This window comes from Periplaneta americana, chromosome 1 (genome assembly GCF_040183065.1).
Source record: "Periplaneta americana isolate PAMFEO1 chromosome 1, P.americana_PAMFEO1_priV1, whole genome shotgun sequence".
NCBI classification, from domain to species: Eukaryota; Metazoa; Arthropoda; class Insecta; order Blattodea; family Blattidae; genus Periplaneta; species Periplaneta americana.
In genome coordinates this window covers 128,225,978-128,244,718 of record NC_091117.1, presented here as the reverse complement: position 1 = coordinate 128,244,718, position 18,741 = coordinate 128,225,978, and the positions used below count along the sequence as shown (strand labels likewise).

General features: G+C 38.7%; 1 protein-coding gene across 5 annotated transcripts in view; it reads right to left on the bottom strand.

Annotated features, from left to right (window-relative positions):
* The window catches only part of LOC138700579 (repulsive guidance molecule B-like), a 512,050-nt gene that overhangs the window by 27,118 nt on the left and 466,191 nt on the right, over window positions 1-18,741 (bottom strand). For all 5 annotated transcript variants that reach the window (XR_011332400.1, XM_069827165.1, XM_069827164.1 and 2 more), the window contains exon 3: window positions 10,181-10,692. Coding sequence is in view for 4 of the 5 variants with exons in the window: in XM_069827165.1 (XP_069683266.1) it covers window positions 10,181-10,692 (512 nt within the window). In the remaining variant the exon portion in view is untranslated. The remainder of the gene's footprint in view (window positions 1-10,180; window positions 10,693-18,741) is intronic.

Sequence of the window (18,741 nt, the reverse complement as noted above, 5' to 3'; positions counted from 1 at the left end):
TATATTGTTTTTTTTTTCTTTTTCATACGGTGTTTACGTGTAGGCCTACCTCACGGATATTGTGGGGGAGGGAGCACAGACATAGTGAAGCATTAGCAGCTAGTTACACAATAGAAACATCTCGACATGTGACTCAATGGCAGGTACGGCTGCGCCTGTGGCTCAACGCTAGCGTACTGATCTTTCACCCAGGAATTCGGGCTCGATCCCCGGCCAGGTCGTGATTATGAACAAAGTGCGACTTTTCTTGTAACGAAATCGAATTCCGCGATAAGCTAGTAGCGGTAACATGGGATGCAACCATTAGAATCAACACTTCGGTTGCTGCTAAGCTAACCCTGTCAATGGCATGGCTTTTCGAAGAAAGGGCTCTAAAACTCGGGATTTGTTTGTACCATTGTGCACCCTATATATGCGAGGATTGCCCAAGTACCACAGGTGATCCAGATGGCATTCGTGAAACCTATGTTGATAGGTGGGCCATCATGCCTCAGCTCTAATAGAACCAGGCTCCATCTGCAGATAAGTAACCTGATAAATTGAACAAGGCTCGAACTGACAACATTCGAATCATTAAGCGAGCACTCTACCGCTGCTCTACAAGACGCAGATATCGAATGACTCCTGCTTAAGCATCATAGTTCGGAAACTGCTTCAAGTGCGCACCTACAAGTGGATGCATCGTGTAAGATTACCGTGATCCGAAGTGGGCTTAGAATATATTCGCTGTTCACGAGTGCGGTCACTTTTTTTTTTTTTTGACAGCTGTACATATCAGCCAGAATCTCAATCAGAGGTAGTTACACTAATTCTGTGGTGTTCGGGTAAAGGGGGCTGTCATTTTTTTGTGCAAATGGAGTTTTGTTTCCCAGGGGAATACACAAGTTAAATTTTACAAGTGGGTGTGCAAAAAACAAAATAATACTAGTATTTATGTGTTTTATCTGTGTAGAAAATTATTTGCAATAAAGGTTCGATGTTTAATTGAAAACTCATTTTTATTACTTATCTTCCTTTGCCCAAACAACACTGAATTATTGCAGCAATATTTAATAAACAGATCCCAGTAAAGATTCGAATCGCCATGTTTTCACTCTTGTTCATAGATGGCCTCTAAACCATTATTGTGATAAGTCATTTGTTACCGCAAGTTAAGAACGGAGTAAAGGGTTGACTGCGCCTAGGATTTTACCATTATCCATTTTTTATTATGGAACAAATGGACTTTGGCGTCTAGAAAATCTATCGCTCCCTTCAAGTTTGAATACGCACAGTATCTCATCACACCGATTACCCTAACCTGAAGTGTTATCGTGGAATATGGGCATTGTGAAGCGAGAGGCAAGCACGACATCTGCTTCCACCCAGCGGAGAAACATTTGCTTTCGAAATATGGCACCGAGAGGGCTCCCCTTGGTCTGTAGCCAGCAGCAGCGCACTGAAACACGTGTAATCCAGCTGCGAGAGGAATGCCACACAGGTGCGGGCAGAGGAGGGAAGCGTTGGGTTGGGCTCAATGCTTCCTGCCCACGCCGCTGTACTCGGCCCACACCTACCGACGGGACAGAGTACGCTGGGATGCTGTTAGTCGTTCTCTGTCTCACTCGTATTTGGCACAAAACACAAACTGGCCGGGGGCAGCTCTGAGTCTTCTGCTCTTTCTTCATATTTTGAAGTCTGGACTCACTGTAAATATGTCATACTTCACGTCATACACGCACCGGGATAGAGTGTGTTGGCGGTTTGGAGACGCGATATTTTAAGATTGTATAACATTGTATGCCGTAAGAAGTAGACTTAAAAAACAACTGGATTTAGGAGTACAGGTCAACCATTTTAAATTAAGTTTATGAAGGTGCCGTCGTAAGAATAAACAAAAGTAATTGCAAAGGATATACAGTATATCTGAATAGAGCATGCTATCTCTCGTCCTTGCAAGGGGTCGCGGGACTAATGGAGTAATTATTGTATGTGAGATCCCAAGTCTGTTGGACACCTGCCTTATTCGAAACATATCGCCCACTGGAAGGATTTAGTTACTTATTGGGTAAAAAAATACGTCTAAAAAGAAAGATGTAATTTACTAGGAGCCAGAACTGTAAGGGAAAGGGACAGCATAATACTAACACTTGTTTCGTTTAGGAATGAAAAATATAAATAAAACATTTCTTTTATTATAAAATTCTGCCGGTGAGTGACCGGTAATGGCAAATGGCATATCTTGATCGTGGGCGTCAGAGCATTGAAAAACATTGCAAACTTCTGTTATCTTTCTTCCCCCTACCGCAAACTGTGACGATGCAGGGGCATGACTGGCTGTCTGCCGACACATTATCAAGAGACCATTCTGCAGCGAAACAATACAAGCCCGATACTAAATTCACTATGATCGGGATTCGCATTCCAGCTATCTAAAAACTGAAGTTAAAGACACATTGGGTATATAGCACGTGGAACACAGATAATCCAACGGATAAAGATTTAAGGCTCATTCACAATGAAAATTAAACATAACGTAAGCGTTAACTTAACGTTACAATAAAATCAAGAAGTCATACCATCATTCACGATGGGAACATAACAACGACGCCATTTCCTCATATTCTGTCGTATACTTCAGCGCTCCACGATTGTGTTCTGTTTGCAAATCACGTAAGCATAAGCATGAAAGTTTGGAGTTTGCAAACTTTCATGTTAACGTCTTACGGTAACGTTTATGTCAATGCTTATGTGAATCATTGTGAATGATCCCATTTGGTAGCCTGGGCGTAAACTTCTGTGTTTATGTTACGGTTATGTTTAATTTTCATTGTGAATGGGCCTTTAGTCGCTTCGTGCTTGTGGAGTACAGTCAATTGCCAATATAGTGCAGAGCATTGTTGAATAAGTTCTGACCAACAACTGAAATAAGGCGTGACCAATATGGAGCTACTGTATACAGGGTGTTTCAAAAATACGGGGCATAATTTCCAGGTATGTATTTCCCACATGTAGACAATCAAAATAGTTCATTACAACATGTGTCCGGAAATGCTTCATTTCCGAATTATGGCCTTCACAACATTGAAATTCACCGGAACGTTTTTCTTTCCGCAGGTCGTTGTCATTACAGAAGATGTTCAAAATGTCCACCTCCTGCTTGAATACAGACCTCACATCGATGTCTCATTCGCCTGCGAACACGATCCCAAACTCCACGAGTATTGCGTATGTCCTCAGAACATGCCACAATTCGATTCCGAAGGGATTCCAAATCAGGCACCGGAGACGAGTAAACCAATGATTTTAAATGGCCCCACAAGTAGAAATCGAGAGGGTTCCGATCAGGTGAGCGTGGAGGCCAAGCAATTGAGACACCTCTACCTATCCATCGATCCCAGTACCGGCGAGCCGTACGACTGAAGTGTGCAGGAGCGCCATCATGCAAGAAGTGAATGTGTTGACGATTGATCAGTGAAGTGGAGTGGAGTGGTGTTTTCCAGGAAGTTTGTGTACGCCTGCCCCGTAAGTCTGTTTACAAGTACATGGAGTCCAACTAATCGATCACCAATGATACCGGCCCACATGTTGAGGGAGAACCGCACCTGGTGATGAGATGGAACAGTTGCACGTGGGTTGGTTTTCATACGCCCATACATGCTGATTGTGGAAATTTGTTATGCCATCTCGTGTGAACTGTGCTTCATCTGTAAATAATGCTAAGGCAGGAAAGTTCGGATTTACACCACACTGCTGCAAGAACCACTGACAGAACCTAACTCGTGCGTGTAGGGTAATCTGCTGGTGACAGGGCCTGTACACGTTGCAAATGATAAGGATACAATTGATACTCTTTCAACAATCTCCAGACAGTCGTATGAGGAACATTGACTTGCAACGCTACCCTTCGTGTGCTGATAGAAGGAGTCATGTTCACAGCCTCCAGAATCTCCTCCTGTATTTCTGGAGTTGTAGATCTTGGTCGTCCCCTTCCCAAACCAGGAGAGTTAAATTTTCCATACTCGCACAGACGGTAATGGAGACGTACAAATGTCTTCCGATCTGGACATTGTCGCTGTGGGTACCTCTCCTGGTACAAACGATGAGCCAGCGCAGCATTGCCGTCCGCCTTACCGTACATGAAGTGTATCTCTGCCAGCTCTTGATTTGAATACATGTCGCACAGTCTAACGCCTACACAACACTGAATGTAACCTTCGCCTCGGAATGAACTGTCAGAGTGCCCTCTTAATGTCTCCTTTGACGGCAACGATCTACGGAAAGAAAAACGTTCCGGTGAATTTCAATGTTTTGAAGGCCAAAACCCGGAAATAAAGCATTTCCGGACACATATTGTAATGAACTATTTTGATTGTCTACATGTGGGAAATACATACCTGAAATTATGCCCCGTATTTTTGAAACACTCTGTATAACAAGTACGAACGCATGCTAGAGCCGTGATGTTGCCCCGTATTTTTGAAACACCCTGTATAACAAGTACGAACGCATGCTAGAGCCGTGATGTTGCAGTGAATAATAATAATAATAATAATAATAATAATAATAATAATAATAATAATAATAATAATAATATGCATTCATAAGCTACGGAACTTTATGCAGATATGACTTAAAATGATTTTACATCGCGAGAAACTTATTTCAGTATCATGTGACATTATTGGTGCATGAGAATAATACAAGATTATTCCTAGTGTCTGATATTTCTCCATGTTTCATCAGACCTCGGATGTTAGGTTAAATGCCTATTTTTTCTATAGGGATAAACTAAAACTAGTTAAATATCTTCACATTTTATATAAGATATGAACGTTTGAAAGTGGTTTTAGGATGCCAAAAAATGCCTATTTTGCCCATTGATACCTAGGCCTATGTTTAAGGTTTTTGAGCCTAAAATTGTCTATTTCTATTTGTTATGTATATATTTTTAAATTTTCGTGTAGCAGTGAAAAAGAAAGTTTTGAATGTCATTGGGTGGGTATGGTTCAAATATCTTGTTTGATTGTATGAATGAAGAAATTTCTGGAAGGTGTCTGGTTTTGTTGAGAACTGGAGCAGGCAGTAAGAATGTGATGAGTTGTCCCTAAAGAAATCAGCATGGCAAAATATTGCTAGGTTTTAAACATGCATCCATTGCTTTGGTATCATTGGGAAGAATTTTTTAGCTTATAAAATGGTTCTAATTGTAAGAAACGGCAAAGTTTCAGAATAGAAAATGAGAAAAACATTATGTACTGCAATGCCAATTATGGATGTGTTAACGGTAAATTAATTAAATGGTAATATGAGCACTTACGTGACTTATGTATTAGCAGCCCTGGAGCAATGAGGCCGATGAATTCATTAAACTTATGTACCGTTATTCTTAAATTAAAACTTAACAAAAGTGAACTTTCTAACCGTAATATTTTTTTACTGTTGTCACTGTATACCATAATGCTTAATACTCTCTAATTAATTGCATTTTTATAGTTACTGTAGTTTGTGTGGATAGAAATTACGTTTTAGCTTCATAAAATTGTATTTTAGCTGACTGAAATTGTATTTTTAGGTACCTAAATCTACGTTCTTATAAATTTAGGACCTATTTTAGATGCCTAAAAATCAGAGGTCTATCATCATGACTCTCTCCAATGAAAATTCACCATTTTCCTGTGTACTTTTCTAGAAATTTCCTAAAATATAAATTTTTTTAGTATGTTATTTTACGACACTTTATTAACATCTTAGGTTATTTAACGTTTGAATGAGATGTATGTATGTATGTATTTATTCACACTGCAATGGGTATATACCCGGTGGCAGTGGTAACTAATTACACTCAATAATGACAATAATAAACTTATTAATTAAAAATACAATTAATAATAATACTAATAATTAATACTACTACTACTACTACTACTACTACTACTACTACTACTAATAATAATAATAATAATAATAACAACAACAACAGGGAATATACTAAATTAAATGAAACGATCACTTAAAATAACATTTGAAATATTCTAATTTGTATCTTAAAATTAAGATCGAACTAAAACCCACGAGTATATGTTCATATCTGCACAAGTACCTTTCAACATTACACTCATTTCGCTGTCAACTCACTCACTGCACTGGAACTACGACACATTTCACTGATTCCATCCTGATTTCACTAACACTTCAAAAACATTTCACTGTTCAAATTCTTTGCACTGCCACTATAAACTATAAAGCTTCACTGACAGGAACACGTTTCACTTACACAGCACACTTCACTTACACGACATACTTATTCACTGATACAACACACTTCACTGACACAACATAATTCTTCACTGATACAACACTTCAATAACAACATATCATTTACACCCTTTAACTACTGTGTATAATTACCGTCTATTAGTAAGGTCCTTAAGCCTATTTTTAAATGCATTTTTGGTTGTTGGTAAAGCCTTTAGTAAGTCTGCAGGTAAAGCATTCCAGTCCCTGATAGTACGATTGAGAAAAGAAAACTTTCCAGTGTCCGTCCTCTGCCTTCTTTCCCTCAATTTATATGAGTGGTCGTTCCTTGAATAGTAATTTGGCGGCTGCAACCTATTTTTTATTTCTCTCCAGGCAGGCTCACCTCTGTATGTTTTGAACAGTGCGCATAATCGAATTCGCGTTCTCCTGTCCGTGAGTGTGTCCCATTTTAATGGTGAATTTTTCCAACAACACTTAAGAGCCCGTTTTTGAATCTTTTCCAGTGTCTTAATATGTTCTAATCTGTAAGGATCCCAACATGCAGAACCATATTCCATTACTGGACGTACTAGTGATTTATATGCAATCTCTTTGGATTTGTCAGAACCTTTTCTTAGTACCCTCATCGCAAAGTGTAACGCTCTCCATGCCTTTCCCGCTGTGTCTGTAACGTGTTCCCCCCCAGCCGAGATCGCTGCTAAATATTATTCCGAGGTATTTACATTTGTTAACTTCCGGAATGGTTTCACCCCCTAACGTATACGATGCGACTATTTTATTTCTTTTCCTTGTAAAGCTGATGGCTTTGCTCTTTAGAGAATTTATTTTCATTTTGTTGGCTATTGCCCAATCGTTTGTTCTATTGAGGTCATTCTGGAGAAGAGTAGTATCTTCATGACTTTTTATTTCCCTGTATACCATACAATCATCCGCAAATAAGCGAACCCTAGACAAGATATTAACTGGCAGATCATTTACAAAAGCCAAGAATAGAAGAGGCCCCAAGACACTCCCCTGCGGGACCCCGGAAGTAATTTCAATTGGGTTCGATAATTCCTCCCCTACCCGTACTCTCTGAGTGCGACAAGTTAAAAATTCCTTGATCCACTGGGGCACTCTGAAGTCAATCCCCGTTGATTGTAGTTTAACCAACAATATATCGTGTTGGACTACATCGAATGCGCGTGAAAAGTCAATAATCACTGCATCTACTTGGCTATTGGAATTGAAGGTGATAATGCCGGTGAAATGAGTCCGGTGTCCAGCACCGATAGGTACCCAGCATTTGCTCATATTGGGTTGAGGGGAAACTCCCGGAAAAAATCTCAACCAGGTAACTTGCCGGACCGGGAATGAAACCCGGACCACCTGGTTTCGCAGCCAGACGCGCTAACCGTTACCTCACAGATATGGATTATCCAATGTTTAATTTAGTAGTCTAATTGAGATGTTGGCACTGACCATCATGGCACACATACATAATATTCTGCCCATGGGCAGGTCTTTCACTGCAAACCCAGCATTCTCCAATCTTTCTTATTTTCTGCCTTCCTCTCCATGCTAAATGTCGAGTTAATATTTCATAACTTTCAGATTTTTATGGTACTATTTCTTTTGGATTATGTACACATTTTCTGTACCTTTTAGTATTGCAAGGCCTTTCAATGGACTGTTTTTTTTTTTTGTTGCAATGACCTACAATCAGCCACAAAGATATAATTATTTAAAGAATAAGGGTAGTAACAGAACAGCACAGGAGCGAGTCTTGATGGAAGTCCACCTGTATGTAGGCACAAATTTCACACGACAATCCCCAAGAAGCATATATACAGGGGCATATATACTGCACATGCGCAGTATGTTGTAAACGTAAGCGAAACTTATACAATAAAGAACTCCAAATTTCATTTCCGTATCTGTACATATATTATCATTCCACTTGCCAATATGGATGAACAATAGGTACGAGTATATTGTTTGTATACATCTGAAGTCTGATTAGTGTAATATGTTACTAGTCAGCGATGTATGCAATGGAGGAGGAAAGGAACTGGCCACTCTACCTCATTATATCCTGGCTTATTTACCTCATGAGTGATGCCTTATTGGTGTCACGAGGTTCAAACCTGTCTTGGGACAGTTGACCTAACAACTTACCGGCTAAATCTCAGAACTTAATAAGAAATTGAAAGAAACACACTAGTTAACGGGACCATTTGGTCAAGATTATATGGGAACCAAACGAAAATAGTCGAATGGAACCCCTTTTCATCTTTTCAAATTCGTCCACGAATTAAGTATCGTAAAGGAAAGACATACAAAATATAGCTGTCAATACGAACTGTAAGACATAAAGGAAATACCTTAAAATTTACATATTTAAGTAGTTTTTTTAGGGTGTTGGAATTAAGAGACTGACACGATTCTTCATTTCTCCTCTCCACAGACCAACAATTCGTCTTCGGCCTTTTCCATCATAAGATTATTATTATTGGCAACAAGAGTAAGGAATTCCTGACACGTATCCAAACGATAATACGTACAACGCACAGTTCATAATATTCCCTCGTGTAGTTACATTGTGACCAATATGACTCTATTGTAGTGTAATGTGGGATGCATCTGGCTCGTTTTCTCTAACTACAAAAATATATTTGTATTTGTAGAAAGTAATAGAATATTTTGCGCTGTATTTCGAAGTTTTGTACTCTGTCTTGTAGTTAGTAACGCAGCTACATTTTTGTAGGTTGCTTGTTGTATAAGAGAAGGGATCCAGAAAGGAGGAAGAGCGGGGGTGGAAGCATGGGTAAAGCTTTGGTTCCCCGTCCACAGTCCACCGGCGTTGAATGACGTCGCCGTGACGTTCCGCAACCAAGTAGCACAGACGCTGTATACAAATCCCCTCTACCCTAACATGTCAACGACGCGTGGGGTGAAAGGAAGGGATGAATGACGTTGTGACGTCCGCCACAATTGTCGCCAAGTTCTGCAAGCCTGTATAAGAGTATTAACGGTACACGCTGTATTTTTCGAAGCAGTAACATTCCTAACGCCATATCCACGTTATATTTCAATCTGGGGAAGGGAAAGCTATTGCTTTTCATTCCTAAAAGTAGATAAGTAAAAACAGCTGCAAGCAATATATTGATGATCGTTAAGATAGTGATAATTCATCTTCCGATAGTGTCCCCCGATATAGGCCTTCCACCTGTCTGAACGTCGATGTAAGATTCAAAAATAAATCTGTCAAGTGTACATCATAAAATTGCAGACAGAACGGAATCGGGTATTGCAGAAACGTGACAAATCATTAATATTTTGGCATTCCCCATTATAATAAAAGCGACGGGTTGCACTCCTATAGATAAATGGGTTTATAATATAAATCTTATACTATTAGTTTGTCGTTAGGTCCCAAGTTCCCAGATGAAAGCCCCGACCGAAAAAAATTAAGAACTGTAGTATGATTTCAGTCGAGTGGAAAGTGAAGTGGGGGGGGGATTCCGTATTATTAATAGACATAGGAGACACCATCTTGTATTTACTTTGGGCAGCGGTTGAGGGAAAATTATCGCTAATTGTTTTCACTTGCACATTTGCAAATTAATCTCAAGAGACAAACCGTGCTTTGTTGGTAATCTTTTCTACTGTTGTACGCTGCCTGCTATTCCAGTGTTCCAATCCAGTGAGAGGTCTTTCCTTCAGCATAAAAATAAAATTTCTTCGATCAGCAAGTAACATTCTGGAATCCTGCACTTGCCTCACTTGTTAACGTGATTCGTCGAAAATTCTAGGGTATAGGCTAATTTTACAAAATTAGATTCGATAGACTGTCTAAAAATTGGAAGAATGTAATGGCCCAATCTGCTCATAGCAGCGAACTATTCACGAATCTCACATGAGGACGGATCAGGTCAACGCACGCAACGCTGTAACTCACCTTGGTAGTAGCCGTCGCGGGAGAGCCCTCAACGACGGGCTGGTTGGTCACCTGGACTGCGAGATAAGGGTTGTCGATGAGGGGCCACGCACCCCGCACCCGGCATGTCTGGTACTCGTTCTTGAAGGTCTTGAGGTGCGGGTCGCCAAACAAGCCGCAGTGCCTGAAGACATGCCTCCCGTGGTAGGAACAGTCGGGTTTCGGGGGTGGCTGCGTGGACTGCGGCCGTGGCGGGGCGGCGCTTGACGACGGCAAGGGGACGTGTCCCGGCAAGGAGTCGTTCATGAGCTGCTGGCATTTGTACTCGTTGGTCAGGCGTCCAAGCGTGCTCACGGTGGAGTGGTAATGGAGGTTACCCCGGCAGGACCGCGCCGTCGCTCTCAGGCAGGCTCGGTAGCTCAGCGCGACTTGGCAGAACTCGGGCGAAGGCTTCGGGTCCGACATGTCTCTTTCTTCCATTGATCTGTAGTATTCTAGTGAACACTTTTCCAACTTGCATCCCTCGCAGCTTACTGCAAAATGGAGAGAAACAGTTGTGTTGTAAAAAATGAATCTATACTAATAATAAATCTGTAAGCGAATTTTTTTCTGGTAATTTTCGCTTTTTCAAAAATAATTGGTGTTAACATGTATAATTAATCAACCCGAAACCGAAAATCGCTTTTTTGAAATTTTTGTTTGTATGTCTGTCTGTCTGTCTGTCTGTCTGGATGTTTGTTACCTTTTCACGCGATAATGGATGAACGGATTTTGATGAAAATTGGAACATAAATTAAGTTCGTTGTAACTGACATTTTAGGCTATATAGCATTCAAAATACTTTATTTAAAAGGGGGGTTATAAGGGGGCCTGAATTAAATAAACCGAAATATCTAGCTTATTATTGATTTTTGTGAAAAATGTTACATAACAAAAGGTTCTTTAAATATGATTTCCGATAAGTATTATTCCAAGCAAAAGTTTGATAGGACTGATATTTAAGGATATACAAGAGTTTTAAAATAACAATACAATACATTTCCACCGCCGCCACAGATTATAGTGTCGTTCCGTAACTGCTATGTGCAAAATATTAAATTTTTTAGTAGGAAGAAAACCAAATTCATTCATTCTATGGCAGTAGTGCATAGGAGATCGTGAATTCTTACATTTTTACACAATCAACTCTATTAATTTGGAGTGATTTATTAAAGGATGCATTCAAGACTAATTTAGAAAAATGTTAAACGAATTATATTTGCACCAAATGAGTGGTCTATGGACCAAAATGATCGCATTTTAATTATTTAAATACAATTTCAATTAAGTAGTATATTAAACGATTTATCCTTCTATCAAACACGAATGTTCCCTGGACCCAATGTTCTATTTTAATTATGTAATTATTTTATATTTATTTCTAATAAGTGCAGCGGAGCGCACGGGTACAGTTAGTAATAAATAAGTAAACAAATAAGTCTGCGGCGTAGAGATTACTACATGGAAACCACCAGCAGGAACACTTTTTTTCCAGCACAATAATCACCTGGTACACACTGCCAACCGGATTCAAAGATGTCCACCTGGTCGACTGGCCTCCAAAATCACCAGATATGACTGAATCAAACGGATCCTACGCTCTAATTGGGCAGAACCACCCGTTCGGACAGCTGACGAATTATGGGACAGAGTTCTAGATGCGTGGGAAGAGGTGGCCATGAATTTAGACCTTTTCCAAAATCTTGTGGACTCCATGCCGCGCAGAATGAGGGCAGTTGTTGACGCAGATGGTTTGTGGACGAGATACTAGTCCTCACTACAGGCCTTTTTTGTTAATATATTAACAAATTGTTTGTTTTGTTTATTTAATTATTTATCAATGTTTGATATGCGTCCGGTTTTTTAGGATGTGAAACAAGTAGTTTTGTTTATACAGGCCAGGTCTCGCCTATTGATAGCTCACAGGTGATAGGCAATATTTTTAAAAGGCAGGCATAACGAAGTTTATGAACAAATGTCATTTCACATTTAAACTAATAAATTAATTAAACACTAAAATAAAAAAAAAAATATTTTACCGTACCGGGAGGCGGCGAACTCACAACCTCTGATGCGGATGTCAGACTTCTTACCACGGGCCACGTTTAATAAGGTTGACTACATTGTAGACGGACGACTTTCAATGAGGAGAGACCACAGCAATGCCTTGAAGTGCAGTGCGTTTACACGAGTGAACCACGTGATAGAACTTAGCATTTCTATCGACCAAGAGTCGGCCCATTCTTTTTACCGTTAAGTGTACCTCAAATATTTCTTTTGCAGGCTTGTAAACTCAGAGTGGCTCTGTTACAAGTAGTGTTACCAATTTAGCGGTTTTCCCGCTAGATCTAGCGTTTTTCAGTATTACTTTAGCGGGTAAAATTGATTATATATAAGGATTTGGCAGTTTTTTTTAAGTCATAGCGGTAAAATAATCTTATTTTACATTGACAATATAACAATTTGGGGGTTTCTGCACTGTACCTTAGTGAGTATTTAAGAATCGAGTTGCAACACTGGTCACAAGCTTTCGTAACTCAACAGAATCCCACATTTTTGTCCAATAACAGTACAAATACGACATACACAGCCTTTAAGTTCTTCACCATAATAAGTCATGGAAATTCTTGAGCCATCTGGCTGGAGAATCATACCGTATTTTCCCTTCTTTGGAAGACATAGGGTATAACTTATAATGAATGGGGATATCCAAATATGTTCACATTGTTTATTAACGTGCTCTCAAGAAAGTGTCCAATATTATTAGAATGTTCACTTTAACCTAATAGTTTCTATTTTCTAGACTGGAGTGCTGCTGTCACTGTTATTTTCTTTCTTGTTATCACTTGCTGTTGCTCTGCTTACACTACTCGAATACTCTCTGAATTCGTGCCTGATGGAATAAAATGAAATAAAGCCTACTGTAATATTGGCGTAGAGAATGTTATTTAGAATTTTATTGAGTTGATGTTAAAATACTGCTAACTAGGTTTTTCTCGGTACTACCTTCTTCATGTTTCATCGCGGTCATGCGTCCTTTAAAGAGAATTTGGAGCTCAGAGGGAGTGTCTGTCTGTTGGCTATTTATCGCATGTCGACTGACCAACACTAGGCAGCCACACATCCCGAGCCTTCTTGGTCGTATGGTCAGCAATATTGTCTGTGCGTGCTTACCCCATTCCTGGACCATTCTCCTCAACTAAAGTCAGCTGGGACAGCCGGGATTACCAATGCTTCAGCTCACAGTTTTCAGTTCAGTGACTCTTGCGTGGTTCGTACGTTTGTACGCAACCTTGATCCGCCAGTTCGAAATGCACAGACGGTAGTATCCTGCAATGTCCGAACTTAAGGCAGTCATTAAAATCTTCGTCTCATTTCATTTGAAAAACTAATCGCAAGATCTGTGCTAAAATCCTTAAGCGGTCAGAACATTAAAGGGTAGGCGTGGAGGACAGCGAATATTTTTATAACAATGTGGAACAAGCACGACAGGCCTCGATCTGCAGAGCGAACATCGGCGAATATCAAACTTCGTTATACTCGACCAATTTAAACCGAACATAGCGCCTGGAATGCACGACGCTAGTCAACACAGCACAAGGCCACTGCTAAGACACATGACAAACCCCATGGAGAAAAGATAAGTATTTCAATGTCCATACCTGGAATCCAACCATGGACCACTTAGATGCGAAGCGCATAAGCTATCCTCAGAGCCAAAGCGGAGGACTTGGTGCAGTTAAGATAATTTAACTCCTTGAAGGATTCTTTCCAAACGTTGATCTTATACATAAATACAGGTTATGGGCCTACTCTTCTCACAACACAGTCTTATCGGACTTATTATGTTAAGGGAAGTCAAGTAATGTTCTCTATTAACGAAATATGTAACATCGCAGAACACAAAACTTGTCTTTATTTAGATTCACTGTCAGTAAATAAGGTAGCAATAAGGACAAGATAGCTGGACCGCTGACGATGTTACATGCTTAACATAAATTGGGGAACTTCAAAGTCGTATACGAAAATAACTACTACCATCTGCTTAAAGCAAGATTTCTTTTGGTGAAAGGAAAACGACAGAAATCTACCAGAACGGAGGAGAGATAAAATTGAACCTGTCAAACTGAAATTGAAAGCCATCAATAAAATGAGCATCTAACGAATACAAAAGAAGCCGTGGTATGTAGTTGAAATGTTGCTGTTCACGAAGACATGGATAAAATATGGTATGAATAAAGGTTTTACTTGAAGTGTGTAGGACGTTAATCCTCCAAGTGCATTCATTTAAAATACAATATTGTATTTATTAAATCGTAGGGGAATAACACAATAGAACTGAAAGTTGCGGGAATAAATATCACCTTCGAATTGACTTGTTACGCATTTTGAAACGTTCAGTTTATAGCAACACTTATTTATAACTGAGAAATACAAAAATGCGCTTGGATATTGTAAATAAAAAAATTCAAAAGTATTCTTTGAATTGAACAAGTATGTACTAGTTAAAATTTATAGAATTGTGTAGTCAGCGGAATACGGGCTCTATGCGGCATTTCCCTTTGTAGCATTGCTTCATTAGATCTTCCATGTTGTGAAGGCTAAACACAAAAAAAAAAAAAAACTTTAAAATCTAGATAAGTACACGTATAATTATAGTCTGCGGAACTTCCTTGTCTGATGGTGTATATCAGCTGTGGCGAAAATGTGATCATGCGCCGAGCCGTGACTGTGTAACCTGCAACCTGCATAGCACCTATGGAGGGAGGCGGACACCCGAAGGGGAAGTGAAGCAACAGTATGACCTTTAAAGGATTTTCATTTTCCTTACGTCAAGCACTTAAATATAATTTTATACAGTATAAGGTTACAAACTAATGTTTAGTACGTGTAATGAAGGAAGAAATTACTAAAAAAAACTTAGGACACATTATCACAACCTAAAATTAACTGTCTTCAGAATGTCTCTGCGACAGAGTTTCAAAGTCAGGAATTATGTCACTTACTGTCAGTCGTAGTTCATTACGAACGTAGTCTGTCACTCGCGATTTAAATTTGGTTTTTACTATTTTCATTGTTGAAAATAATTTTCCACAAACGTAAGTTGTAGTGAACATGGCTTCAACAGAGCAAGCGAAATATCGAAGCTTCGGATATTTATTTTTAGGCAAAAATTTGAAAAGCTCAACATTTGTTAAGTCTTTACATCTAGCTTTCATTCAACATCACATTGTATATGTGTGAGTTTAAATTGAAGATCTAACCGCATTATTCGTACATCTGCTGAAAAAGGATCGACGTACAGAGACAATAATAATAATAATAATAATAATAATAATAATAATAATAATAATAATAATAATAATAATAATAACAACAACAAAACTTAACCTTTTAATGTTTCATGAGTGACATGTAGTGTAATGCGGTTTTATGTTATACGACCGTTTTCCTCGTAATACTTGTGAACAAATCATACGTTTAATATTCTCATCATATTGGCAAAAAAAAAAAAAAAAAAAAAAGCCGTCTTTCCATCCTACTTGAAACTTTCGTTTTTGTAGAGGTACATGGTTTCGAGAGAGACATTGTGACGATACGCTACTCGCAGGTCAGAGATAAACACAAATGGAACGGAGTTTGACTCCAGTGAGTGAGAGTGTGGGGGTTGGGGAAGGTAGGAAGTAAGAGAAATGCATAGCTATCATTCCGAGCCACAATTTGCTCGCGAGTCACATTTTCGCCACGGCTGAGTGTATATGAATTGCAGGTAGCAGGGTAGGATGAACACTCTCACATAACTTCATGCGCTAACTCCAAATATAGTCTGGATCAGCTTACTTAATACGCTAAGGGTGAAACCCAACCATTTCCCCCCCCCCCATTACTACATATGCTAATGAATTATGGCAATTTTCTAGTTTGAAGGTTGAATTTTCTTTTGCCAATTATTTTCGAATTTCGATACTGAGACTACAACTGGTAGTGATTCTAGATTTCTGAGTCGATTACTGGAAGCTAGTGAAATTCGATCATAATTAATTAATTAATATCAGAATTATATTAATACATAATAGTTATTTTATGTGTTGTGTTGTTGTGGTTACAATTCAAGATTATAGTCGGATAAGTGTAAATAAATATAACATGTGGTGCGATACATGCACTTGGGTGATCGATAGAAAATGCACATGGAAACAGCAATTATAACTAAAATAGCAAAATTATTAGGAGTAAGTACGTATTCTTAAACATACATTTTAATGTGGCATTCGGTTTTCGGAGTTTGTATTAAACATTTCACGTGATGAAACAAAATACATTTTTAGGTTATGTCTCATCAATCGTAAACTGTTTAGTCAAAGCAATGAATTTCATGTTGTCAGACAAAATACATTTTAATATTACATCATATTAATCTACTAATTTCCAACATAATATGCGAGAGGTCCACGTGGAAAATATAGGCCTACTCTTCCACAAATTATTGAACCATTTAGAAAATACCTCCAACATAAAGGTGAGATTTAGTAAATAAGCAAGACATCGTTATTGTTACTGGTATATTATTATTATTATTATTATTATTATTATTATTATTATTATTATTATACATGCCATTGTGATATTACTCTCTTTGGTGATATCTGGTATTAGTTGGCAACATGAAGAGACGGCCAAATTAGCCTTTTAGGAACTGCTCTTACGTGATCCTCACTACAATATACATAGCATCTTTGAGCACATTACCACTTCAAACTACAAAAATGATATTATATGCTGATGACATAGCCTTATATTACACATATCATAAAAATGAGTTTCAGGAAAAATCAAGTCAACACCAAAGTGATATAAACAAGGTGATCTCAGAATTAGAGAGATTAGGATTGGATGTTAACCCTAGGAAAAGCCAACATCTACACCTGACACCGGCTAAGACCCGACAAGAAGAATGCCATTACATCAAAATGGGGGATCATATTTTGCAAACAGTACTAAAATGTAAATTCTTAGGGGTGATCCTGAACGCTAGGCAGACAGGATCCGACCACTACAACTTTGTTATCCAAAAAATTAATAATAGGAAGAGGATTTTCCAACATATTACGGGTCGGAGATGGGGAAATCACCCCAAAACACTAAAATTACTGTACAATAATATGATACAATCGGTCCTAGAATATGGCATAGGGGCACTCCCTCACCCAAATAAGTCACTTCAGAACAAATTATCGACAATGATCTATGGAATAGCCAAACAAATACTGGGAGTGAGAGGGAAACCCAAAAAAGTAAAAATATTTCAGGAATTACAACTGGCAAAATTCTACAACCAACAAATAAGAGCCTGTCACCAGATTATGAGAACGGTATTCTCCAACACAGAGTCTTATCTATACAAAAAGCTCAAATGGCTGTTCCTATTACTAGTACGAAGAGGGGGAGAGAACAGGATAGGGAAGAGCCCGCAATACATCAAGATCTTTGGGAAATATTATACTTCCTCGATAATTTATACATCTCCCCGATTCCCAGTTTACTGTACGAGCTACCAAGTTATCATAAATAATATACCAGAAGAGATGATACCGTTCACAAATCGATATACTAGTTAGGCAGAATTCCTAGAATATTCCCAACAATCGAAAAGGAATCATCCAAATGTACAGGAAATTTTCACGGATGGATCGAAAATGGATGAAGGTACGGGAGCGGCATACTATAATAAAACCAATGGAGAACAGAAAGTTATTGGACTACATAAATATTCCTCTATTTTTATGGCAGAAATTAGGGCCGTGGAAGAAGCGCTGCTCTCCATACGTAGTAGCCAAGAAGCCTGTATACGGATACTCATCGATTCGAGGAGTGCACTACAAGCCATTAAAAACACAACAGTAAATACTACTAGATCTATGGCCGAAATACATTGCAAACAGCTGATATCAGAATTACAAATAGCGAACAATGACATCCAATTGGTCTGGATCCCAAGTCACACAGGCATACAAGGAAATGAATATGTTGACACGCTGGCAAAATCCGCGACACACACAGCCTCAACCACCAATGAAAGGATAACGACGAAGGACTTTCAACTACTACATAATCAGTCAATACAAAGAAGGGGAGGAAAAAAACAGAAACCGATATATTTATCAAAAGCACTAACCAGATATGAGATAACAACCATAATGAACATCAAACACAAGGTAGCACTGACTCCAGCATACCAATATAGAATACAAAGGGCGGATTCAGCAAGATGTGTATGTGGACAGTGGAGGGACATTAATCATGTCCTACTAGGATGCAACCTTATCTCCTCTCAAGCACACAAATTTATATCGGAAGTTAGTTCAATACAGGGGAATGGTCCATTTTCAATACCAAACCTAATAGATACTAATAAGATCCCAATATTGAAAGCACTTCTACGACACATACGTAGATGCAAAATGAAGTTATAAGTTTTTCATGTACAAATAACTCGATAAGAGAATAATTCAGATAAGAAACTAATGCTAGTCCATACGGAC